The sequence below is a fragment of the Delphinus delphis genome, chromosome 16 (assembly GCF_949987515.2).
Source record: "Delphinus delphis chromosome 16, mDelDel1.2, whole genome shotgun sequence".
NCBI lineage: Eukaryota > Metazoa > Chordata > Mammalia > Artiodactyla > Delphinidae > Delphinus > Delphinus delphis.
The window spans coordinates 61,876,460-61,901,904 of NC_082698.1; the positions used below are offsets into that span (position 1 = coordinate 61,876,460).

The window sequence follows — 25,445 nt, forward strand, 5'->3', positions numbered from 1 at the left end:
AGAGCAGACCCAGTTGACCCACCTCTACTGGTCACACCAACTGAGCTGCAATTGCGCTCTTGACATACCAGCCACTGGGCTAAGTGCCTGCCATGATCCCACCTGAGCCCACAGTCACCCAGGTAAGACCTACTTCTTAACTTAACCCTATTTTAGAGAAGGACACCAAAGGTTACAGAGACTGGGAATCCTGTCGGAGAGAATGTGGCTGCTACTAAGTGGTACAGAAGGAATTCAAGCCTGTCTCACTCCAAAGCCTGTGCTCTAAACCTCTATGCTGTTTTGTTCTGTGGACCTGTTTACATGGTCCACAGGATTCTTGAAAGGACAGGATTCTTGCTCTCAATACTAATATGTGAGCCTCACTGGATTAATAATAGCAAGGAATGTGATGCTCACGCAGCAGAGTCTAGTTTATTTTCAGACATCAGATATGATGGATTTCTAACAAGTGCTCCTGAGAGGCAGAGGCAGCCCTCGTCAGGAAAGCTGTTGTCTGGGCTTCCTCCAGGCTGGTACCTAAAGAAGGGCCTTCTTGGGTACATCCAGCCCCAGCATGTACGTGTTCACCTCCAAGCTCCTTAGGGAAGGGACACATCACCTCCTGGCACATACAGGGCCAGATGGACAAAGTGCTCCGTAAATGTTGAGAGGAACTGACACATGAAGTGGCCAACTGCCTTTGCCCATCTTCCTCACCAGGCAAGATGCCCAAAATGTGTCAACAGGATTTCACCTGAAATTTAAAAAAAAAAAAAAATTAAAAACACCAAGGTGATACTCAAGATCTTTATTGATTCAAGTGTAACAGCAACCGTTGGTGAGAATTTAACTTTCCCCCTAATTTCCAAACACTAGCTGGTTTGGAAGGACAGTTAGAAAAACAAGAAACAAAAACCTGATCACGGAGTCACACAGGACTGCCTCAGGACTGCGTGGTGCCCTCTGTTCTCCATCCACGACAGTGAAATGGACAGGCCGGGTAAGGGGATACCCACATTAAGGGAGACGAAGGGAAGACTAAGGAAAGTACTGGCAGTCTCTGTTTTTCCATTCAGAATGGATGGAACTGGGCCACTGGTGGCACAACGACAGGGAAGAACATTTTTTTTTTTAATATATATAAAACATTTTAAAGATGCTTAAAATGGACATCTGAAAAACGTGAGTGTCCTCTGGGCTCTCCAAGACACCCTCTTTAAGGTTCGCCCCTGGGTAGCAGAGGGTCTCCTCACCCAGGTGGCAAGAGATGGGCTCCATCTCCAGGCGAAGGAAAGGCACTGGCTCACAGTCCTCAGTGATTGGAACACACACCAGGAGCAGGATGCCTCACCACACAGCTTGCCCCTCATCTCTCGTGTTACTCCCCTACTCTCCTGGTTTCAAGTAAAAATGACCCTTGGCCTGGGCTTGGGTTTTTTGTTTTGTTTTAAAGATTAAGATGGAGACGAAGGGGGTACATTGGGGCAAGAATGGATATTCTGTGCTAGATTCATGCAATCTCAGGTGTTCAGGAATTTGGGGTTTAAGCACCGGCAAGAGCTCCCTTTGGAAATTTCAACGTGGCCAAATGATTATCAAGCACTGCAGCATCTCTCTGCCAGCCTCCCACTCTTAGAAAGGTGGCAGAGAGAGAGTTTAAATACCCCAGGAATGTGTTTCATCTCAGTACTATTTTCCATTGGGGATCCAGACAGTATGGTCTGCCAGGGCTGCAGGCAGAGGAAGCAAAGAGAAACCACAGATCATCTGAACAGGGACTTGAAATACTTCTCCTAAATCTAAGCTTTGCCAAAAGGTGTCAACTTCCAGGACCAGCCCAGAGAAAGAAATGTAAATTACAGAGGGTGGGAAAGGTGACAGTAATGACTGTATCAACCATCCTTAGTCTTCAATCAGACATGTCCGTGAGCAAGCCTCAGGGAAACGCCAATACTCAACTGGAAAAACATGACTAGAACAGGAAACGCCCCTGGGGTATAAGCATTCTAAAGAATTGTGACCCGACTGCCTCAAGATCTGATGTCATCTTTTATCAAAAGCTGGGAGAGAGGTAAAGCGGTGGGGATAGTAATGTGTGGTAACTACGCCCCCTTTCAAAGTCCAGACAGAAATTGCCCTCCCAAGGAAACAACGCTTCTTTTTTGTTTTTTTTGACAATGCTTCTTTAAAACAAATACTACCCCCTCCTAGATATCATGGGCAGCTAAGAGATTGGGTTTCGCAGATTAATAAATAGCTCCCCTTATCATGTAGTCCAGAAACATGATAAGGGGAAGTTTTGACCCAGAGAGAAAAGCACCGGGCCTCCCTTCTGGAGGGGAATGTAAAGGGCTGAGGGCCCAGGCTGCAAGCAGCCAAGATACATGATACCCCTAAGGTCTGACAGACCCAAAGAGCTGGTAACCCAAACAGCAAAAATAAAAGACCACCTATTTTGACTCCACCTCAAAATCAGACGGAAAAAAATTCATTTGAAGGTGCTTTGAAGATGAGTTCGTTAATTCTGGAAGAAGTACCTTTTTCTTTCTTTTTTTTTATAGCTGCCTCAGCAGCAATGCTTTTTTATTCAAGCATACTCTAAAGCAAGCAGGGCTATAGATAAAATGCTGGGAAGAGTTGGAGCATAAATCCAAACAAGAATTTGCATCCTTAAGATGCCTGAAATCTCTAAAAACTTGGCACAGGTGCCAGAAACACATAGCAGACATTCACTAAACACGTGTTGAACTGACAAGCTTCATCTAAGTTTTTCTTCAGGGTGAAGACAGCACTGGTTCTCTTTAAGAACCCGTTTCCATCAGGAAGCCCAGGATGACGTGGGCACACAGAGTTAACCTGCAGTGGATTTAAAGAACAATAAAGCACAGCCAGACATTTCTAATTCCCAGATGTTCCCTACTTATTGAGAAGTGGCTTCTTGAGTGACAGACCTGGCTCAAGTCTGCTTCGGCTGGTGTAGTTTGTGACAGCAGGTGCCAAGCATCGACTCTGGTGGGGACCTGGCTTCCGGATGCTCTCAGCTATGTCACCCTGAATCAGAACGGTTAGCTTTCCTCAGCCCAGTAACCCAAAATGTAATTCAAGTTTGCTCCCTTTGCTTAACAGCCCTGACTCCAATTAAGTCCATTTGAGTGGCTCAAATAGAAGGATCCAATTCGCTTTGTCAATTCCTGGCTAAAGGAGATACCGAGCAAGCAGTATTGAGTCTTAGATACCAAGCCAAGGACTTACAAAGCAGCAACCTTGGGCTGCTGGCAGTATACGCCAGGCAAATGTATAGATACATTCTCCTGGGAATTGCCATTTCTTGCCTCCCCTCTTAAAACTGGCAGTAGCCATGGGGAGAGAATCCGGTTTTCATCTGTTTGTCGATGCACATCTTAAGAGAACTGTTTTCAGTAACAACACCTCTCTCAGTATATCATCTACTTTAAACCTACCCCCTCTTGTTGACCTGGTTTCATTCTCTATTGGGGGCGAGGTGGTTTTAAAGTACACCCAAAATTCTTTGATACCGCTCCATGCAGTAGGTGGGCTGTAACTCCCCTCCCCTTGAGTGTAGGCTGGCTTAGTGGCTTGCTTCTAAGGAACGGAATAGGAAGGCGTGATGACGTGTGCTTTCGGAGACTGTCATAAAAGGCACTGCAGATTCCTCCTTGCCCTCTTTCTCTGGGATCACTTGCTCAGGGGGAGCCAGCTGCCATGCTGTGAGGACACTCATGCTGCCCTAAAAAGAGATCCACACAGAAAGACACTGAGGCATTTTGCCAACAGCCACAAAGAAAGCTCAGAAGTGGATTCTCAAGCCCCAGGTGACTGCAGACCCCACTAACATCTTGACTGCAACTTCCTATGACCCTGTGCCAGACCCATCATGTGAAGCTGCTTCCCAGGTCCCAACCACAGAAACTGACAGATAATGTTTGCTCTTTTAAGATGTTAAGTTTTGGGGTAATGTGTTAAACAGCAATAGATAACTAACGCAGATGGCGGGACAAAACTCTTGGCTTGGAAGCTAGAAGCCAGCTTCTCTACACTGTGGTCTTGAGAACACAATAGCTATTTCAACAGAATATGAGGAAGTGGTGAACTTAATGCACCACACTACGAAGGAGGTAGAATCATGACAATGCATGTCTCCTGCTGGAATTTGGACAAGGTCATTTCTCACCGACATGGATTGTCCCCAGAAGTACAGAAACATGGTTTTCTCCTAAGAAGAAAAGTACAAATAATCAATAAGATTTTAAGAACCGCCTAAATCAAATGCTACCCTAAGGGGGTTCCCTTTCCAGGAAAAAGCCCAGAGAGATTATTCATTTAGGGCTTCAACTGTGAGATTCCTTCCAAACATACAGGAGTAAACCACCTACTGGATTCTGGCTTGCCCTGAAAATGATTCTATGAGGCATGGCACAAAGGTGTCATCTGTTGGAAGTTCATCTATTGCCTTGTGAAATTATCTTTGAAATGCCGATTTATGGAGGCCAAAGTATCTCTAGTAGCAGTGGCCTCCAGGAAGGAATTGCACCAAGCAGTATGGAGGTCGTTACAGAGATGGCTAAAGGATTGGGAAGCTGCTATATTATACAGCTGACACTCCCAAGAAGTACTAGAAATATGGCCTCTGATTAGGGGGCCACATGCAGCAATTCCTCAAGAGAGCAAACAAGGGGAACATGGCATCTTAAGACTACTCAAGCTGGCATGTTTTAAATTCACTCCCCGTCTCTCAGTGAGGAAGCCGAGTTTTCATGTGCAGCAGTAAAGAGCAAACAAGGGCACGTGCTTCTGCTGACAGCCCGACTACTCGCTGTAGTGGAGTCAGATTCCAGAGGATGCCCAGGCCGGGCCCCGAGGAGGATGAAAGCGTCACTCCCAAAGAATCAAGCTCCCAGGGGACAATGAGGTCCTGAGCAAGCTTCTCATGCAAATTACCAATGCACCTTAAGTTGTTCCAAGAGTATGTAAAGTGAAATTTGGAGTTTAATTAAAATCAAAACAGAGATACATTAAAAAGCAAACAAAAAATACTTTTCCATTCATCAATTTTTGAGACTGAAAGCATCTCCAAAACTGGAGATCCAGCTTATTCCTGAGAGACATCAACCATCACAAAAGGTTTCACTTTTTGAACTCTTCACATTTTGTAGCAGAAAACAGAACAAAGTTCCTCAGACACCCTTCCTTCTTTCTGTCTAAAATGTATTCGCAAACAGGGTCTCTTCATAGTTCAAAAGAAAAACAGCTTTCTATCTTAGCCAACTGGCCTGTTACTCTCACCCTGGGATCTGATCTCTTAATAAGAGGGTTCAGGGCACCAAATCCAACCAGAAATTCCCAGGACACCAGTGGCTATTTTACTTGTCTTTCTATGAGGAGAGTCACTCTCCCAGGATTACTGGGCCAGTCAATAGTCAGGACAACGGGATGGGGAATGAAGCAGCAAAGGGTAAGGGAAAAGAATGAGGTTCCATGAACAACCCAGGGAAGGCAGAAGGGTCCAGTTTCACAATCCACCCACTTACAAACTCCAAACATGCACACCCAAAACTAGAGCGAGAAGGAAAGAGCTCGTAAGGGACGAGGGAAGACGAGGGATGGTGACGTGGAACAGCAGACTCGCCTACGGACAATCCTCACCCTCCTAACACTGGAAGATGTGTAATTAAAAAGTTGCTGTTCAAAATTGTACTGAAAACATATCTAAAAATAGGTCTGTACTCATCTTAAAAATAAAAGGTCACTCCTCAGTTAAGAGGAGTGACAGATATTATCAGATACCGACACTTGAGGTATCCCGGATGTACATCTGAAAAATGGCCTGGCAGAGATAAGGGAGGGAAGGAAGGAAGGAGGGAGGGAGGGAGTGAAAGACGGGGAAATTCAGAGTACCATGGGAAAGATAGAAAAGCGGAAGGAACGCATTTTTAAGCCCATGCTTATCTATCTCAGCAGCCAAACAAAGCAGGTCCACAGAGGAAAGAAGTTCAGCTCTTTTCTAAGAGCGTTTCTGAAAGTCAACTTCAAACTCAAAAATCACAGACAACAAGTAGCACAATGCTCACTGGACTGAAAAACAAGGACTACTGAGCCTGGGTACTCAAACAGTTCAATGTCTTCCGAGGTCATTCCTGGGTATCATCCTGTAGAGGACTATTGGGTTGGCCAAAAAGTTCGATCTGGTTTTTCTGTAACATCTTATGGAAAAACCAGAACGAACTTTTTGGTCAACCCAATACATCGGGCCTTATCCAAAGAGCCTCCGGGACCTGCTCTGGGAGCAGGAGAAATCACGTGGATAGCTCAGAGTACAAAAGGATTGCAAGCAACAAGATGCAAGCAGGGAGGGGTGGGAAAAGGGGAGGAAAAAGAACAACTGGTGACCGAAGACCCCCTTCCGATGTAGAGTTAAGAAATGTTTGCACAATTGTGATAAGTAAACAAATGGGAAGATGAACTATAGTACTAAAGACAGAAGACATTCCTCCCAGAGGAAGGAGGGGAAGTGGACCTCCAAACAGTGCCCCAGGGTAATGCTACCAGAGATGTACAAACAGCGTTCTGTCCCCCAAGGACAAACACCTCAAGGTAAAAGAGAAAGCAGCTCTCTTCCTGTTTACTATTTCCATCCGAGGGTTTTCAAGACCCCAAACTCAGACTTTTGCAGCACTGAAACATGAGCAAGACAGGGAGGAGAGACAGAGGGGTAAGAACAGGAATGATGCTGAACCTATCAAACCTCCATATCACTTCCCCAGACTTCCCAGCCAGCCAATTATTGGTAGGTTGATATTTGATTTGGGATTAAAAAAAAATGGGGGGAAGGGGGAACCAGAGGTTAACTGTTTTCGTCTGTGGGCTGCTTAGTTCTACAGAAATATGTGAAGGGCCTTCAATCTAACTGTCTAACTGGGAAGGGGAACAGGAAATAGGGAGAAGAAATAGTCAGATGCAGCTCATCTTTGCATCCTTTGGCACCCGGAGAAGGAGCAGGGGAGCAGGAGACTGCAGCAGGGATTGCTGGTACTGCCTCTTCTGTCTCTGCATTGTTGATCATATTGGCCAAATCAGGTACACACATGTCTCAGTGTTGCCGCTTTTCTTCTGATCCTCGCAGGACAGTCAGATGTCCATCTCAAACTGAGCATCATCTCCTGGTTAGAATGAAGAACAGGAAAAGTTAAGCATGAAGAGGTAAAGAAAAACAGTCTTAACTATAATTCCCTTTGCACAAAGGTCAAAAAGGAATTCAAACTGTCCCATTCCCTGCAGCCTTGAAACAACTATTCTGCTTTGCTTTGGCTAGTCTTTTTAATCTGGGGGAAAAACAAGAATGGCAGTCAAATCACCCACAGGGAGGAGCAATTGGGGGAAAGGATACAAGTGAAAACTTTCTGAGTGTCCCTTTGTCCAGAGGTTGACCAAACGGGAGCTCCTGGGGAGCACCTGGCCATCTATCAAGTCAGCACATTCTTCTGGAGGCTCTGAACTTTGGCCTTGCTCTGAATCGACACTTTGTCCATTAAAAACTCATTTGGAATTTGAGGAGGCAGAATGCTGGCTCGTGTAAAAGGGTCATGGAGTGCAATCCAAGGTGTACTTCAGGAGCTGGCCATTTCCACAGACACAGAGAGGACTCATTAATAAACGTGTGTGTGTGAGTATGGGGGAGTATTTACTGAAATATTATAGGCAGTCCTGGAAAACGGGGTGAAAAACCATACTGCTTTTCCCTACACCAGGGGTCCCCAACCCCCCAGCCACGGACTGGTACTGTGGGCAAGAAGCTTCATCTCTATTTACAGCCGCTCCCCATTGCTCGCATTACCGCCTGAGCTCTGCCTCCTGTCAGATCAGCTGCAGCATTAGATTCTCACAGGAGTGTGAACCCTACTGTGAACTGCGCATGCGAGGGATCTAGGTTGCGCGCTCCTTATTAGAATCTAATGCCTGAAGATCTGAGGTGGAGCTGAGGCAGTGATGCTAGCTCTGGGGAGCGGCTGCAAATACAGATTATCATTAGCAGAGAGGTCTGACTGCACAGAGACCATAATAAATCAACTGCTTGCAGACTCATATCAAAACCCTATCAGTGAGGGGCAAGTGAAAACGAGCTCAGGGCTCCCACTGATTCTGCATTATGATTGAGTTGTATAATTATTTCATTACATATTACAGTGTAATAATAATAGAAATAAAGCGCACAATAAATGTAATGCACTTGAATCATCCCAAAACCATCCCAGTCCATGGAAAAATCGTCTTCCACAAAACTGGTCCCTGGTGCCAAAAAGGTTGGGGACCGCTGCTCTACACCACAAAAATGACGTTCTTCTTGTAAGAAGCAAGGTCTGTTTCTTGAGGGTGATGGAAATGGGAGCTATTAAATTGTTTTGTTTCTCTGTGTGTGTGTTACCCTTAGTCCAACAAAGCCCAGGTTCAAGGAGTCCTCTTTGGGATTTACCATTCCCTGATTTTGGATTCTTCCTCACCCCCCAACCCCCACCTATATTAGATCCGGTTATGGTTTAGAACTCAGGGTTTTCAGAACAATTCAATAAGCCTTGGTGAGGGGAGTGTGGGGAACCTTAGAGACATATGACTGAATATTAGTTATAAGTGAAGCATCAACATTTTTTCAACCCACAGCAGACTGACATTTGAATCCCAGGGCTACCCTCTTGGTCCCTAATACCAGCATTCTCTTACCAACTGCATGCTTCCTGTCATGATTGTTCAAGTTGTTCAAATTGTTTACTTCTATTTTGGAGTCTTCAATTAAGGTGCCGGGGCTGGTGACTCCTGGGATATTGGGCAGGTGGCAGGGCGGGGTCTGAGCCATGGGAGAGTTGCGACGATCCAACAGAAACTTTCGATCATAAATGATTCGAGTTCCTGGAAAACAGGGTTTAAAGAAGACAGAAGTTTTGTATCCTGTTTCAAATACAATTTTAGGACAAGGAAAGTAGAAATTTACCTTCACTTTCCTTGCTTTGAAAAATAAGACTTAGTAACAATTCAAAAAGGCAGGACTTCCCTGGTGGCGCACTGGTTAAGAATCTGCCTGCCAATGCAGGGGACACAGGTTCGATCCCAGGTCCAGGAAGATCCCACATGCCGCGGAGCAACTAAGCCTGTGCACCACAACTACTGAGCCTGCGAGCCACAACTGCTGAGCCTATGTGCTGCAACTACTGAAGCCTGCTTACTCTAGGACCCATGTGCCGCAACTACTGAGCCCACGTGCCACTACTGAAGCCCGCACACCTAGAGCCCGTGCTCTGCAACAAGAGAAGCCACTGCAAATGAGAAGCGCACGCACCACAACGAAGAGTAGCCCCTGCTCGCCACAACTAGAGTAAAGCCCGCATGCAGCAACGAAGACCCAATGCAGCCAAAGAAAACAAACAAACAAACAAAAAGCTGAAATTATGAGGAATGAATCATTCTGGAAAGCAGAAAACTTAGTTCAATTTTCGAAAAATGAATAATTTGAACTATTTTGGATGGAAATGTTTCTAATACAGATTTTAAAACTTTTTACCACCTTAAACTGAAAACCAACCCTTTCTTGATGAATCCGGTTGATTATTATGAAACTCATTTATTATACTATGTTGTGACATAGGAAGTCTCAGCGCCTATTCAGTTGGTGCTCTGTATTTTCCTTATACTGAATAGGATTCAGATAGCCAGGTTGTGCTTATGGCCCTCCCCACCATGGTTTCCTTGTCTCCTCCCTCACTGTTTGGCTAAGAACCATCTTTTGTCCATGTCTTAGTTTGGTTGCCCTAACCAAATACCACATTTTGGGTGTGTTACACAGAAATGTATTTCCTTACAGTTCTTTCTCATTGTGTCCTGCCACGGGGGAGAGGGGAGCAAGCTCTCTGGTGTCTCTTTTGGGACACTAATCCTATTGTGAGAGCCCCACCCTCAGGACTTCATCTAAACCTAATTACCTCCCAAGGCCCTATCTCTAAATATCATCACATTGTGGGGGTCAGTGCTTCAATATATGAATGGGGGGGGAGCACAATTCAGTCTACAGTACACCCTTTACACCCATTCTAACTTGATACATCTACTCTGTTGGGTTTGGAAACTGGTGATCTGCTTATTTTAACACTATGTAAAATACGAGCAAGTAGGCTGGGAAGGCGCCTGATGGTTTTCCAATGAACAAAGGGAAGGAGCTTTAGTGGATGGATTTTGTTGTGTCACCTCCACTTTTGTCCATGGCTAGGTTTCAGAAGGGTGAGATTTCACCGTGAGATGTTCTTACTAATATTCACGTTGCAAGTCGGAACAAGATTATTCTCACTTCTGTAGTACACTAAGCTTGGAAACTGAGGCGAGGTGGTGAAAAAAAAGCACAGGATAAAAGCAAGCTTTCTATTTCTAAATTATATATTAACAACAACATAAACATTAAAGAATTATAATTGAACCAAGTAGGAAATAAGTAGTAGAAATTCTACCTAAATGTGTCAGATATAAGAGAAACTTTGAAGAATTCCTGTGACTTTGCAGGGGCAATAAAATACATTTTTTAACTTCTTTGGGATATAATTCATGTACAATTCATTCAAAGTGTATAATTCAATAGTTTTTAGTATATTCATAGAATTGTGCAATCATCACCACAATCTTTTTTTTTTTTTTTTTTTTTTTTGGCTGTGCCATGAGGCTTTCAGGATCTTAGTTCCCCGACCAGGAATTGAACCTGGGCCACAGCAGTGAAAGCGCCGGGTCCTAACCACTGGACCCCCAGGGAATTCCCATCACAAACTATTTTAGAACACTGTCATCATCCCCAAGATAACCCATATACATTTAGCAGTCCCTCCCCACGTTTTGCCAACCTCTCCAGCCTAGGCAACCACTGATCTGTTTTCTGTCTCTATAGATTTGCCTATTCTAGACATTTCATAAAATACAATCAAGCAATATGTGTCCGTTTATGACTGCTTCTTTCACTTGCAGGTTTTTAAGATTCATTCATGTTTAGCATTTATCAGTACAGTTGACCCTTGAACAATGCAAGTTTGAACTGTTTTTCAACAGGAAGTATTGCAGTACTATATGGTCAGTGTTGGTTGAATCCATGGAGGAAGAGAGCCAACTACAGGTTACACTTGGATTAACCCCCACGTTGTTCAAGGATCAACTGCACTTAATTTCTTTGTATTGCCAAATAATATTCCATTGTATGTATAAATCACATTTTATCAATTAACCAGCTGATGGACATCTGGGTTGTTTCCACTTTGAATAATGCTGCTATAAACATTCACGTAGGGAGTTCCCTGGGGGCGCAGCGGTTAAGAATCCTGCCAATGCAGGGGACACGGGTTCGAGCCTTGGTCGGGGAAGACCCCACACGCCGTGGAGCAATTAAGCCCGTGCGCCACAACTACTGAGCCACGCACGTAGAGCCCGTGCTCCACAACGAGAAGCCACCGCAATGAGAAGCCCGTGCACCGCAACGAAAAGTAGCCCCCGCTCGACGCAACTAGAGAAAGCCCGCGCGCAGCAATGAAGACCCAATGCAGCCAAAAATTAATTAATTAAAAAAAAAAAAATCAATTGGCCGTAATTGTGAGGGTTTATTTCTGGACTTCCACTGATCTATGTGTATCCTTATGGCAGTAATACACGGTCTTGATTTGTAACAACTTCTGAAATCAGGAAGTGTGAGTCTTCTAACTTTTTCTTTTTCAAGATTGCTTGGGCTATTTTAGGTCTCTTAAAGATCCATATATGAATTTTAGAGTCAGCCTGTCAACTTCGGCAAAGAAGCCAGCTGGGATTTTGATGGGGATTGTGCTGAATATACAGATAAATTTGGGGAGTAGTGCCATCTTAACAACATTAAATCTTCTGATTCATGAACATGGATTGTCTATTTATATAGGTCTTCTTTCTTTCAACAATGTTATCTAGTTTCCACAGTATATGTTTTGTGCTTTTTTTGTTAAATTTATACCTATGTATTTTATCATTTTTATGCTATTTTAAATGGAATTATTTTATTTCATTTTTGGATTGTTTATTGAAAGTATACAGAAACACAATTGGTTTTTGTATACTAATCTTGTTTCTTTCAGCCTTACTAATAAACTCACTTGTTTTAATAGTTTAGTGGATTTTTAAGATACATTTGGTTTCAAATGCACACAAAATAAACAATTCAGAAGAGAAGACACCCTGAAGAACTAGGATCTTAACTGATGCTGTTAATGTTCTTAAATATGGCCAGGGAAAATATGCGTACAAAACCACGGTATTTTAAGTGTTTGAATTTTAGATCACTGCAAGCTGAAAAAATTAACTGTAGCAGATACAGAGCAAAAAAAGGGAATTAACATGTGACTAAGGATTCTGTGGTGTAACTGAAAAGCATTTGACATTCAAAAACCAAAACTATTAAAAGAAAAACATTAAGACCTGACTATGAATAAAATGCCAGGGGAAAAAACCCTTTATATTTCCTTTTTTAGATATTGTGTTTACTGTGAAATTATATGAATTCCAAGACAATTAAAAACCTAATATTCAGGGTCTCTTATACATGTGCATAGACACATTTTCTGAAGCAAGAACTTCCAATAATTCAAATTTCGACTGCCGGCCACATTTATGTCAGCCCAATTCAACATCAACCAATGCATCCACAACTAACTAGAGAAAAGTTAACCATAAATTCCTAAAGAAGGTTAAAAAAATCCATAGCTTGCATATAACACAATATTAAAATGGAGCATGATTTTAATAAATTGATGGAGTGTTAAAAAAAGAATCTATTTGACATTGACAGTGGAAACTTTTTCTGTCCAGTGAGTGTTCCATTTCCTTTTCTATGAAAATCATCATACTCCTTGGTTTTATATTGAAAAGTTACAAAATTCATAGTATCGTATATGCTATTTATTGACTTTCAATGTTTACAATCAAACCATAATAAAAGTGAATTATCATAGTTAAGGAAGAGTATGTAAATATTACAGACCTTGATATTGTAAAAAATAATGGAAAGGCAGACCTACCAGGGAAGTAGAGGCAGGACAGGTAGATAGTATAATCTCATATGGTGGAGAGTTAAAACTATCAGATTGAAACACAAGAGGTTTAACTATAGTATTTACAGTTTTAAAGGTAACTACCCAGAAGAACCCAAAACAATAAAACAATCTACAAAAATTGGTAAATGGAGAGAGGAGGGAAAATGAGAGGATAGAAAGTAATGAAGGTGTCCTATATGCCTCATTTTCATAATAGGGAGTCAACAGTATCATCCAATGTTAAGAAATCAAGAAATTGTGGTATACGTATATTATTTACAGTAACAGTGGTGTAACCAATAAAATCACTATAAACAGAAACTGTTAAAAGCAGTAGTCTCTTAGCATTTCTGCATTTTATGCGCTTCTGTTCAATTTTTCTTTTTCTATTTTGTTTTTAACACTTGCATATATTACTTTAGTCTTCATGTTTGGATTTCAAAACAAATAGGAATCTTTAGATCTAGGTCAACATTAGATATCTATAAACATTCTTCATCCCTTGGTGACCACTTTTTCGGATAAATCTAATACCCTGACCCAGCATTTTCTAAATGCTACATTCCTAGGAAAACATGAGAGTAAAACTGAGTCCCTTTGATGGAGAACAGAGAGGAGGGAAAAAAAGGCTCTATCTTTTGATCTAAAAACTAGTGATTTTCAAATGGCAGGGAACAAGAGGGTGAATGAAGAAGGCCCAAAATTATGCTTGTGAAGATGGTTAGTACACAAACAAGGTCATTCAAGCCTAAGGGCCTCTTTCAAGACCAAGTAGCTTAGTTTAAATGATAATTAATGCATATATTAAGCTATATACACCCAAGAAACTGTATAACCTGAAATAAAACCACCTAGACAAAGTCCACTGTAACATGGTTAACTGACAGGGTAGTAGTTACTTTACTTTTGCAGGGTCCTGACCATAAAACTGTTTTTAACTAAGGCTGCTTCCAGAATTAGAATTAAGCATCCACTCATGCAAATAGACACTTCAGAAAAAGAAATAATAAGTAACTTGCCCAAATTGAAAAGCTTGAATAGCTGGTGACAAAACCCTCCAAGAAGGCTGAGATGAACCTACACCCTCCTAACAATATCCTAGGCAAGAAGGGAGAGTGTAGGGTCAAATAGGGCTTCCCGCAGGGGACTTTAGCCATCAAAGAGGAAAATCTTTCTCAGAAAAGCGCTAGTGGTCTTCCGGCTTACAATCCTTAGGCCAGAACTGGGTCAGATGCCCGCCAGCCCAGACACTGGGGAAGCCACAGAGTAGTCAGGGTGCATCTTCTGGGACTTGGCACACTACCACTTTAAAAAAATGAGGGAATGTAGGGTAGCATGGAAAAAGAGTGAACGGCTGTTGGGCTGGAAACCAATAGAGTCAGTCACGTCACGTCTGTATTTAATATTTACCTAAATTTAAATCCTCATCTTCCACAGTAGGAAACTGTTAATATCTAAAACTGAGAAATAGCATTAAATCATGTTATTCAGAAATCCAGAGGTAAACGCTAGAAGAAATGGCTGAAAGAGTTTAAAATGGTTTCTCTGGGGAGTGGAACTGGAGATGAGATGGGGCATGAGAATGTTGCTTTTTGTTATTAGCCTAATACTATATGACTTTTAAACTTTACTTTCATGGTTACAAAAAATAAATGTAAAAGAAAAATAAAAGGGTGATTGCATGAATACTGAAGGCATTTTGCTAAGTCAAACAAGTCAGTCACAAAAGACAAATATTTTATGACCCCACGAGTATGAGGGACCTGGACTAGTCAAATTCATAGAGACAGAACATAGAACGATGGTTGCCAGTGGCTGGAGGTGGGCAGGTAATGGGGAGTTATTGTTTAATGGGTATGAAGTTTCAGTTTGGGAAGATGAAAGAAGTCCTAGAGATGGATGGTGGTGATGGTTGCACAACAATGTGAATGTACTTAATCATGGAACGGTACCTTAAAAATGGTTAAAATGGTCAATTTTATGTTATGTATATTTTCCATTAAGAAATATATATGATTTCAGACTTCTAGCCTCCAGAAATGTAACAGAATAAATTTGTTGCTTAAAGAACCCCCCACCATCAAATTTTTTTTTAAGACCAAGAGAAAGTGTTAAAAAAAAAAGCAAACCCCATTATAAGGTATCGGGGAAAAAAATGACTCAAAAATAATTTGCAAATATACATACATACATAACAGACTGACACTAAAGCCATGAGGAAGAAGGTATCCTTCAAATCTAGAAATGAAAACAACAACATCAACAACAAAACACTTGGCAAGTAACCTCAGTATTCCATTAGAAATTCCTGACATTCTCCATCTATGCCTCATGTAAGGGCCCACCAAGAGATCAGAAACAGATACAAGATGAACAAGCAGCAAGTGTTTCCAATACACTCAGAAAGGTAGTCTGCCGCTTTCCCTCTTTCCTCCCAAGCCCGTCTCCCCCAATAATAAGGGAAAATAAGAAGTGAAAATACAGAAAGGACTTACAAATACAGTGGTTTTCTTTGCTTTTTATTATTCCAGCTTAAGAGGGTGATTAACAAGGCCTGTGTTTGATTGACTGTGTTAGAGAACATTCTTCAATGAACTACAGTTTTAAACATCTGTTCTTCATGGAGGCTCTGGATGAAAGGAGAGACTCCTAAAAGCTCTATGCCAGATAACCCAGAGGAGGCTAAAAGCTGCCTAACCCAGTATCCTCCAGGGAAGTTGATGGTGGCCAAACCACATTTACTGTGTACAACCAGCAAATCCCTAAAATGCTAATAAAACCATGAGAGGGACAATTTTTACATCAAAAAAAGGCACAATTGGAGCCAGAGTGTATTATAACTTAGTATGGCTAAATAATTATGACAAACGGAAGACTTCCAAGGTTTGTGAAAAGCCAATCCTTATGGTCCTTTGATTAACTCCAATAAAGATTTCCAAGATATTAATGTCAAAGGATGGCTCCCTGCCCAATCACGTAGGACACTGCCATAGCAGAACACAAACCTAGGCTGAAAGGGAAGTTGATAATGACCATCTTCCTATGCAGAAGGTCCAGCGCTTAGAAGAGGCTTTAGACAGCATCTGGCAGAAGGCTGTCATTTTACAGATGGAGAAACTAGCATCCAAAGAAAGATCACACAGTGACACAGGAGCCAGGAGACCGACACAAATAAGCAAGGTACTCTAAGCAAATCGGGCTCTCTTGAGTCTCGGTTGCAAAATGATCTGAAACAAATGACCTTTTTAGTTAGTACCAGGTCCAAAGTGGTATACAAACCACAAACTAATCTCAAATAAATGCCGACTGATTTTAAGTCTATCAAAATGAAGTACATCAAATATGTCCACGTCTGTTTGGGCTTGAACATTCATCTTGAAATAAATTTTCTCAAGAAATGCCTGGCTCTGATTCCAGGAAAATGCTGGTTGGATCTGCCAGACTGTTGACTGCATCCTGGATCAATTCTTTGGATTAGATTTCACAGATGTTGTGGTTCAGCCTCTGTAATGCTAATAATTAATGAAGGTTCGCTCACTGCTTTGGTATGGGGAAAGCACTCAGATTCAAGCCTGGCTTTCATTCCCACTTCTTGTTTTCCTCCCAAGTTCACTTCTCTTGAGCACTTAAAAAATAAAAATAAAAACAATGTATATATACATATCAATGTCTTCTACTTTTACTCATAGTGAGGAACTCATCAATAAAGTTCATAAGAGGCAAAGAAGCCTACTGGAGATCACTGGTCTAGGTCACTTTTTTTCAGTGCTGCTTCTTCATAATGGTTCTAGGAATTTATCAGACCAGAGAGTGGTTTCATTTCAATGTAAAAGCAGCCCGGCTCTAACATAAACATTCTCTGGTAATGAGATGAGCACCTTTCTCAAGCTCAAAGGATTAATTATGACATCTTAAAATGAACCACAAGCCTCTCAAACTTTCTGATAGGTACCTCTTAGAACCTAGAGAGCAATGGTCTATCTTCACCAGTGCTCACTTCTGCTATAAACAGCAGGCCATTTCTAAAAAAATTAAAATTGAATGAGGTATTACACTGATACTAAAACCAGACAAAGATACCACAAGAAAAATACAGACTAATATCCCTTATGAATATAGATGCAAAAATTCTCAACCATTAGCAAACTGAATTCAGCAACATAGATAAAAAGGATTATATTCCATGACCAAATGGCACTTATCCCATGAATGCAAGGCTGGTTCAACATCTACAAATAATTAACATAATACATCATACCAATAGAATAAAAAACAAAAATCACATGATCATCCCAATAGATGCAACATATATATACACACACACACACACACACACACACACGCACGCACGCATTTGACAAAACCCAACACCCTTTCATAATAAAAACATTCAACAGACTAGGAATAAAAGGGAACCTCCTGAATCTGATAAAGAGTATCTACGAAAAACCACAGCTACCATCTTACCTAACGATGAAAGACTGGAGGTTTTCCCCTAATATTGAGACCAAGTCAAGGGAATCTGTTGTCACTCTCTTGCCATTTTTGCTCAACACTGTACTAAAGGTTCCAGTTCTAGCCAGGGCAATTAGGCAAGAAAAACAAAACAAAATGGGGCACCTAGATTGGTAAGAAAGAAGTAAAACTATCTCTATGCACAGGCAACTGTGATCTTGTATATAGATAATCCCAAGGAATCTATAAGAATTGAATTGTATTTTTCAGTTAATTGATCCTTGCTTGTTAAGGATTTTACTTTTAAAAACTACTCAATGAAATGAACAGCTTCAGTTTGTCGGGGCATTTGTCCTAAGGATCTGAAAGATCATTTATTCAGATATAAACACTCATAAATTTCTGAGCTTCTGGCTTCAAACTGTAGCCTGAGTATCAGGTGAAGAGGTCCTTTAAAAATGAGCCACACATCAGATAGATAGCTGCTGGGTGTTATAACACAGGTTTTAAGGGATCTTTGCAAAACAAAGTTCTGTGATAGACAAATTTGAAAATGGTAGCCTAGGCCTTACCTATTCAATAAGTTGAATGACAGCAAGTTTCAACTGACTTTTGTTTTATTATAAATAGATAAGCAAAAATCTTTTTTTAAAAAAAAACTTTTGTTTATTTATTTTTGGCTGCATTGTGTCTTCATTGCTGCGCAAGGGCTTTCTCTAGCTGCAGCGAGCAGGGGCTACTCTTCGTCACAGTGTGCGGGCTTCTCATTGTGGTGGCTTCTCTTGTTGCGGAGCACGGGCTCTAGGCACGTGGGCTCAGTAGTTGTGGCTCATGGGCTCTAGAGCACAGGTTCAGTAGTTGTGGCGCATGGGCTTAGCTGCTCCGCAGCATGTGGGATCTTCCTGGATCAGGGCTCGAACCCATGTCTCCTGCAATGGCAGGCGGATTCTTAACCACTGCGCCACCTGGGAAGTCCCGCACATTAACCTGTTCACCGAAACACTTGGGAGCCAAGAAAAAGATCTATCCTTCACCAACAAACTACTGTCCTGCTCAGGCTCTCTTCCTCTCCAACCAGATGAACTAGCTTTCCCACATTAACTTTACCTTGTCTGATCTGCAAATCTTTTTTTCTCATCACAGCCTTTACTTTACTGCTGATTGGCAGTGAAGCATCTCCTACAACGTTATTTACTACTGTAGCTATTTGAGTTCCAAAAATTATTTTGGCTGATTCCATATAAAAATAAAAAACCTTACATTCCTTAGTCATTAGTTATGACATGTCCACACACCAAAATATTTTTTTGTCCATACAAATCCATGAAGCCTGAATATTATTCAAGACAATATCGAAAAATTGAAAGGACTTGACCTGCAAATCTTTACACTGTCTCCAAACCATGCAAGACCCCTCCCATAAAATCATCTTTAAGACTCTAGTCCTCACAAGGTCTTTGCACCAGGGAACAACCCTGGTAGTGCCAATTTACAGACTCATCACGTTCCACCCTTCCCGGTTCACACACAGGCCTCCGGAGAGCAGAAGGGAGTGGTGCACTATCAGCCTGGACGAGCTCTGTCTTCCCTCGTCAGGCTGTGACTGACGTGGAGCAGGCAGAGGCACTCCCCTCCACACATCACGCTGCTATATGCCTTGCGGCTGAGGGCTGCTGCCTTCCCAGGCTCAGAATTCAGTCCCTCATCAGCAAACATGCACCCAACACAAAACTGAGCTACATCTTCTAGTACATGCTTTGGCAGCTGACGAATATGAGACTACAGCCAAATCTGCTCCGGAATGACAACACATGTTAATTTTTGTTACTCTGAGATAAGTAAATGCCATCTTCCTCTAACACAAGGCAAAGTGACTGGACAACTTTCAACATGTTTTTCACACACTTCTCACATGTAATCATGAAGTCCTTTGGTTAATAACTGAAACGAGAGAGCCAAATAAGTACTCTTGCTGGTTCAGAAGTTTTGGCCTAGAATAAACTCAGCCCAAGGTCATTGAATTAGAAATTTTATAACAGTGAGAAACTGGCCTTCCTTCCCCATATCTACACAGAGCTCTATTCATTTCTCCCAAGAAAGGAATCAGATTAACACTCAGGACTCCCCCCAAATACTCTTACTTTATTATGGCTCACTCCAAGTGGATTCTTTTCCCTTCTTCCTGTCTTCTCCTTTATCCCCAGACCCTTCCAATGGCCTTCAGTGAACCAATCAATCACAGCAACTCTCCAGCTGGCAGAGAGGAAGCACAGAGTATGAACAAGATTTCAGACCATCATAGTTAGTTCCCCTCTGGTGCTCTTGTTATGGCAACAGCATACTTTTCCACAGCTGATGAGGATGTTATGCAGGAAAAGAAAGGCAAAAAGAAAGGCTCAAAGAGGTCTCTGTGTTTCTGCTCACTCCCCAGAGCACAACCCTCCCACAGGGAGACAGTTCAGAACTTAAAAAAAATAAGATAACAAAAAGAATCGCATTAGCTAGCATTCCAGAGGTAGAAGAGTCTTTTTAAATGTTTGTAAACCTCCTTTCCTAGGAAAATACACATCTTAAGACAAGAGAGGAAAAAACTGGACTAGGTATCAGGACACTAAATTTGCGACTACCCACTGACATTTATTAGCTGTATAACACTAACAAGTTACTTAATTTCTCTCAGTTACAGAATGAAAGCATTAGGTTCCTTCTTAATGTCACAAAAGTGAAGGAGACTTCAGTAACTTTACCTTTCATTGAGGCCAGAAGCAGCTTCTCAAAGTTAGAAACGAACGTCATTCATCCCCATTCCTCCACAGGCAGATAAAACAAAATAAAATCCAAGGGCATTTTTGAATTTACTCAAAAATTTTACTCTTCCTTAATAATGAGAAAATGTACACTTCTAAAAATACGAGAAATACAGCAAGTATGTTTTCACCCAACTCTCATTTTCCAAACCACAGGAATGCAATTTTGAGAAACCTTTTCAAGGGTAAGCTGTATCCTCTGTGGGGAGAGATGGTAAGTTCACTGTGCTGTGAATGTCCTTGCCCAGTCTGATCATTTAGGACATTCAGCACATCAACTGTTATCCTGGAATGCTCTGACATGTGTATGACACTCCAGAAAGTTTCCAGAAGTTTGAGACAGAAAACTCTAATCCCCTTCCTTCCTACTAAATAGATTTTTCAATACAAGCCTTCTATCGCTTTTCTAAATGTTTTCAAGTCTGAAATATATAAGTTAGCACTTGACTCTTTAAAAGTTTTTGTTTTAGAACTAAAAAGCTTTTCCACCCCTAACCCCCACCAAGATTTTAAGACCATTGAGAGCAAAGACTGCATTTCCTACTTTTGTCTGTAGTCCCCTTTTCTGCAAAGCACTTCGCTAGACCCACAAAACTCACTTAAGGTACCTAACCGGATTAATTCAGGTGCCTAGAGGTGACCAAATAACAACCCTGGTTCAGGGAAGGAAAATTACATGAGAGGAGAGAGGGAAATGTAACAAAAGAGATGAACAAACCATCAGAAAATTGGAAATTTTCCAAAGCGGGGGGAAAACTAAATCAGTAAGTACTGAACATCTAGGCAGCACTGAGTTAATTGCTATAAAATAGTGATTAAATCCAATCACAACAGTGCTGTATCTTATAAACACATTATGTAAGTCTTTGTGTTAAAAATTTAAAGATGACAATGTGCTCTACCAATAAATATTGGCTCAATATAAGAGATGAGCTAAGATGACAAGTATTTAAAACAGAAATTAAAAACTGTAGAAACCGGGACTTCCCTGGTGGCACAGTGGTTAAGAATCTGCCTGCCGATGCAGGGGACACGGGTTCGTGCCCTGGTCCAGCAAGATCCCACATGCCGCGGAGCGGCTAGGCCCGTGAGCCATGGCTGCCGAGCCTGCGCGTCCAGAGCCTGTGCTCCGCAACGGGAGAGGCCGCAACAGTGAGAGGCCCGTGTACCGCAAAAAAAAGAATCCGCCTGTCAATGCAGGGGACACGGGCTCGAGCCCTGATCCAGGAAGATCCCACATGCTGCGGAGGAACTAAGCCCGTGCGCCACAACTACTGAGTCTGTGCTCTAGAGCCCGCACGCCACAACTACTGAAGCCCGTGTGCCTAGAGCCTGTGCTCCGCAGCAAGAGAAGCCACCGCAATGAGAAGCCCGTGCACCGCAACGAAGAGTAGCCCCTGCTCACTGCAACTAGAGAAAGCCTTCCCGCAGCAGCAAAGACCCAACACAGCCAATAAATATATTAATTTAAAAAAAGAAGTGTAGAATCTGGAGACAGGGTCAGTGATATTTGAGAAAGAAGTAGTGTCTATGTACACAGAGAGGCAGGATAAATGAATCAGTATTTCTGGCAGAATCTTTCCAAGCACTGTAGGAACTAATCCAGACTATGAGACAGGCTTCTATCTTTTTTTTTTTTTTTGTGGTACGCGGGCCTCTCACTGTTGTGGCCTCTCCCGTTGCGGAGCACAGGCTCCGGACGCGCAGGCTCAGCGGCCATGGCTCACGGGCCCAGCCGCTCTGTGGCATGTGGGATCTTCCCGGACCAGGGCACGAACCCGTGTCCCCTGCATCGGCAGGCGGACTCTCAACCACTTTGCCACCAGGGAAGCCCCAGGCTTCTATCTTTAAAGTACGCCTAAAGACTATACCCTTACTTTAAAAGCATTGTAGCTTGGCTGTCTGAAATATGCCAAAAAGGGTGTCCCTGTGGCTCTTCCTTCAGGGGAATAATGATTAATATACAGCTAAAAGTTTAGTTCCTTCCTCAAAGAAATAATATCTGAGTGCAGTTGCTACTATGACATAAGTTCTGAACTGCTGGAAGCACAGGCATTACGGAATTCACAAAGAATTCTGGAAGAAGTTATAAATCTCTGTCCATCACCTTGGAAAACAGTATCCATTTCCTAAAAGCTGTCAGTTCAAGTTCAAGACAACCCTATCTGGAGCAGATTCTGATCTGCCAAAATCTTTCACGATTAAAAGGCCAGAAGATTTCAGCATGTTCAGGGTCTGGCCTTGAACAGATCAGGTGAGGAGGGAGGTTTCTCCAATGAGGTAAGCCACCTCACTAGAAACTCCACTCCTCTGCAAAGTTATAACGTCCTTAAGCCCAGTTCTCCACACTTATTGATGAACTTCTCCTGCCTGGGTCATTTAAAAGTCTTCCAAGGCAGCCACCCCACCCCTAGAGTGGCCTGGCTGGATTCCTCTGTAGAGCTCTCTCCTAGATTTTTATCCCCTGTTGGCAACGTCTTCTTACTCTACCGCCTTGCTATTGTGCAACCGATTAAAGGATCGCCCAGGCCTAACTGCAGGGGATTGGTTGTAGTACAACTGGTGAGCCCAGCCCACAAGAACGAAGCTAGCAATCTTGCAGACTGTAGGGGCTGCCAGCAAAGTCCCAACCCTCTAGCCAGAGGCCGTCACCAAAAGGCAAAGTTACGAAGTTAAAAATGAAGCACCATTCCCTTCATAATGTCCTTCAAGATCGCAGACCAGTCTCCTCCCTCTGGAGAAAAGCCCAGTGAGGGGAAAGACAACCTTTGAGCTCCCTTTTCCCGTGACCAATTAATTCAACGCTCTTCACCTCTACCCCAGTGTTCTTCCTTGTAAACAGTTTCTGGTCGTACTTTGAAAAACAGTGTTCAGAAACCCCGCTCTGCATTGCCCCTTCCCCAGGATCAAGCAAGCCCCCCAGCAAGGGTGCCCTGCTTGACAACGCCCTCTTCGATCTACCTCCAAAGGCGGCGCCGCCAAAACTCTACCCTCAAGGCTGCCAGCGCTCTACCCTCAACACTATTACTTGAGCACTATTTTATCACTCCTCCTCCAGCCTGGGGACTCCCCCCACCCGCGGGGCCTGGTCCAGCAAAGTAAACAATGATGTCAAAGCAGGATAACACTGAGCGAGGCTTCCAAACTCCGCATTCCAGCCTTCTCCTGGTGTTCTAAAAGCAGCTAAACAAGTCATCGCAGCGTCCCAGGAGCGACTTACTCTCCCCAACTTCCTTTCTACAAAGGCCCGGGAGACGGCTCCAAAATCAAGCGTCAATGTGCACAACTACACAATATGTAAGAGGCAGAGGTAATGCGGAGTGAGTGCAGGGCCAAATGTAGACGAATTTGCCCCGGAGGAGGAGGAGAGGGGGCAGAAAACTGGGCAGAGTGCGTAAACCTGCCACGAGGCGGGAACAAGGGCTTTTTTTCGCTACAGGAGAGCCACTTCCCAGAGTGGGCACGCACTGAATCGAGCTGCAGGCGAGAGAGAACGCGAAGTTAAGGTTCCCGAAAGCTGTCTCACGGGGGCTTTGGTGGGGCTGCGGCGGAGCCGGGGTGGCCGGAGCGGCCAGCGTGGACACGCCCTGAGTTAAAGGATCGTGGCGGGAAACTGAGGGGACACCGCGGAGGCTGGCGCGGACGCGCTCGGGAGCCGGCTCCAGGCTCGGGTGAGGGCCGCGCGGGCGGCCGGCGCTCACCTCCCGGCGTGGTGGAGAAGAGCGTCCCCCCGGGCGTGGTGCAATAGTCATGAGGTAGCTGCGCGGCGTCGCTGATGGGCACGGTGCGGGTGGGGATGGCGCGGCTCTGGCTGGGCTGGTGGCCGTTGCCGGCGGACGAGGACATGGCTCTGGACGCGGGCTCTCGGGCTTTGTCCGGCGGGTGGGCAGGCGGGCGGGCGGGCGGCGGCGGCGGCTGGGGGCCCGGGCTGCTTCGGCTGCTCCGGCGGGCGGAAGGGCGGGCGGGGCTCGGCGCGCTCCGCTCGCTCCTCGCTCGCTTCCTCTCGTTCCCTTGTCCCGCTCCGCTCCCGCCGCCGCCCTCTCAGCCGCCGCCGCCGCCGCCGCCCGTTCCTCCGGCCTCCGCCAGCAGCCTCAGCAGCAGCAGTAGCAGCAGCAGCAGCAGCAGCGGCAGCAGCGGCAGCAGCGGCGACGACGACGACGACCGGAAGCGGGCGAAGGCGGGAGCCAGACAGAGCTCGGGGTAGCTGGTCGGCCGGATGTGACGTTACGAGGGGCGGGTGCTGTGCGACGAGGCGGGGCTGCTGATGGGCGGGGGCTTAAGCCCTGAGGGCTGGGCGCGAGTCGGGCAGAACCTACGCCAAGTGTTTGTCAGCAGCGCGTCGGTGGGCACGGAAAACTTGCGTGTTTTTTGTTTGTTTTTTGCGGTACGCGGGCCTCTCACTGCTGTGGCCTCTCGCGTTGCAGAGCACAGGCTCAGCGGCCATGGCTCACGGGCCCAGCCGCTCCGTGGCATGTGGGATCTTCCCGGAATGAGGCACGAACCCGTGTCCCTTGCATCGGCAGGCGGACTCTCAACCACTGCGCGGCCAGGGAAGCCCGCGTGTTGTTTTTTTTTTTAATTGTCAATCAACACTACTTTCCTTGAGCCGACTTCTGTTTCCTAAACCATCTAAACAAAAGTGTTATTTTACTTTTAATTGCTCAATATTAAAATAAGCAATGCATGCATTTATTAAAAAACATAGCAGAAAGGTTTACGATGCCACCTTTCCCAGTTTCCCAATTCCCCTTTCGAAGGTGAACCACTGGGACGAGCTTATTGTGTATTCTTCCACAGACAGTCCTTATATACAGACATAATGCAACATATAAACATTAAGAAAATAAATTAATAGCTGCCCATGTCACATGAGTGAGTATTGTGTTAGAGATAAAAGAAACTGAAGCACAGGGGAAGGTTAAGACCACGAGGTACCTGGAAAATTCAAATCTGTAACACTTTCTTTCCTCTAGGGATCCTCAAACTTTTTGATGTTAAAATTTACATTCTTGAAAAATTATTGAGGATCCCAAAGAGCTTTTGTTTGTGTGGATTATATCTTGATAATTACTCTATTAGAAACTAAAACAATCTTTAAATGTTTACCAATTCA

The 25,445-nt window shown here is 43.6% G+C and overlaps 1 protein-coding gene across 6 annotated transcripts; it reads right to left on the reverse strand.

The window, feature by feature from the left end:
* Positions 1–137: 137 nt before the first annotated feature.
* On the reverse strand, positions 138–24,513 carry EIF4EBP2 (eukaryotic translation initiation factor 4E binding protein 2). Of its 6 annotated transcripts, none has more exons than XR_009522469.1 (5): positions 24,034–24,513; positions 8,716–8,901; positions 7,086–7,160; positions 2,934–4,216; positions 138–736 (listed from the first exon to the last, which is right to left on the reverse strand). XR_009522469.1 is itself a non-coding variant. In XM_060034855.1 (4 exons), the coding sequence occupies exons 1-3, from the start codon at positions 24,176–24,178 to the stop codon at positions 7,129–7,131; spliced, it is 363 nt and encodes a 120-aa protein (XP_059890838.1). In that variant the 5' UTR covers positions 24,179–24,513; the 3' UTR covers positions 374–736; positions 7,086–7,128. The 6 variants fall into 6 exon arrangements, 3 of the variants coding, with proteins under 3 accessions (XP_059890838.1, XP_059890840.1, XP_059890837.1); XR_009522471.1 differs by having other exon boundaries at positions 274–736; positions 3,444–4,216; XR_009522470.1 differs by lacking the exon at positions 138–736 and having other exon boundaries at positions 776–3,730; positions 4,175–4,216.
* Positions 24,514–25,445: the final 932 nt, after the last annotated feature.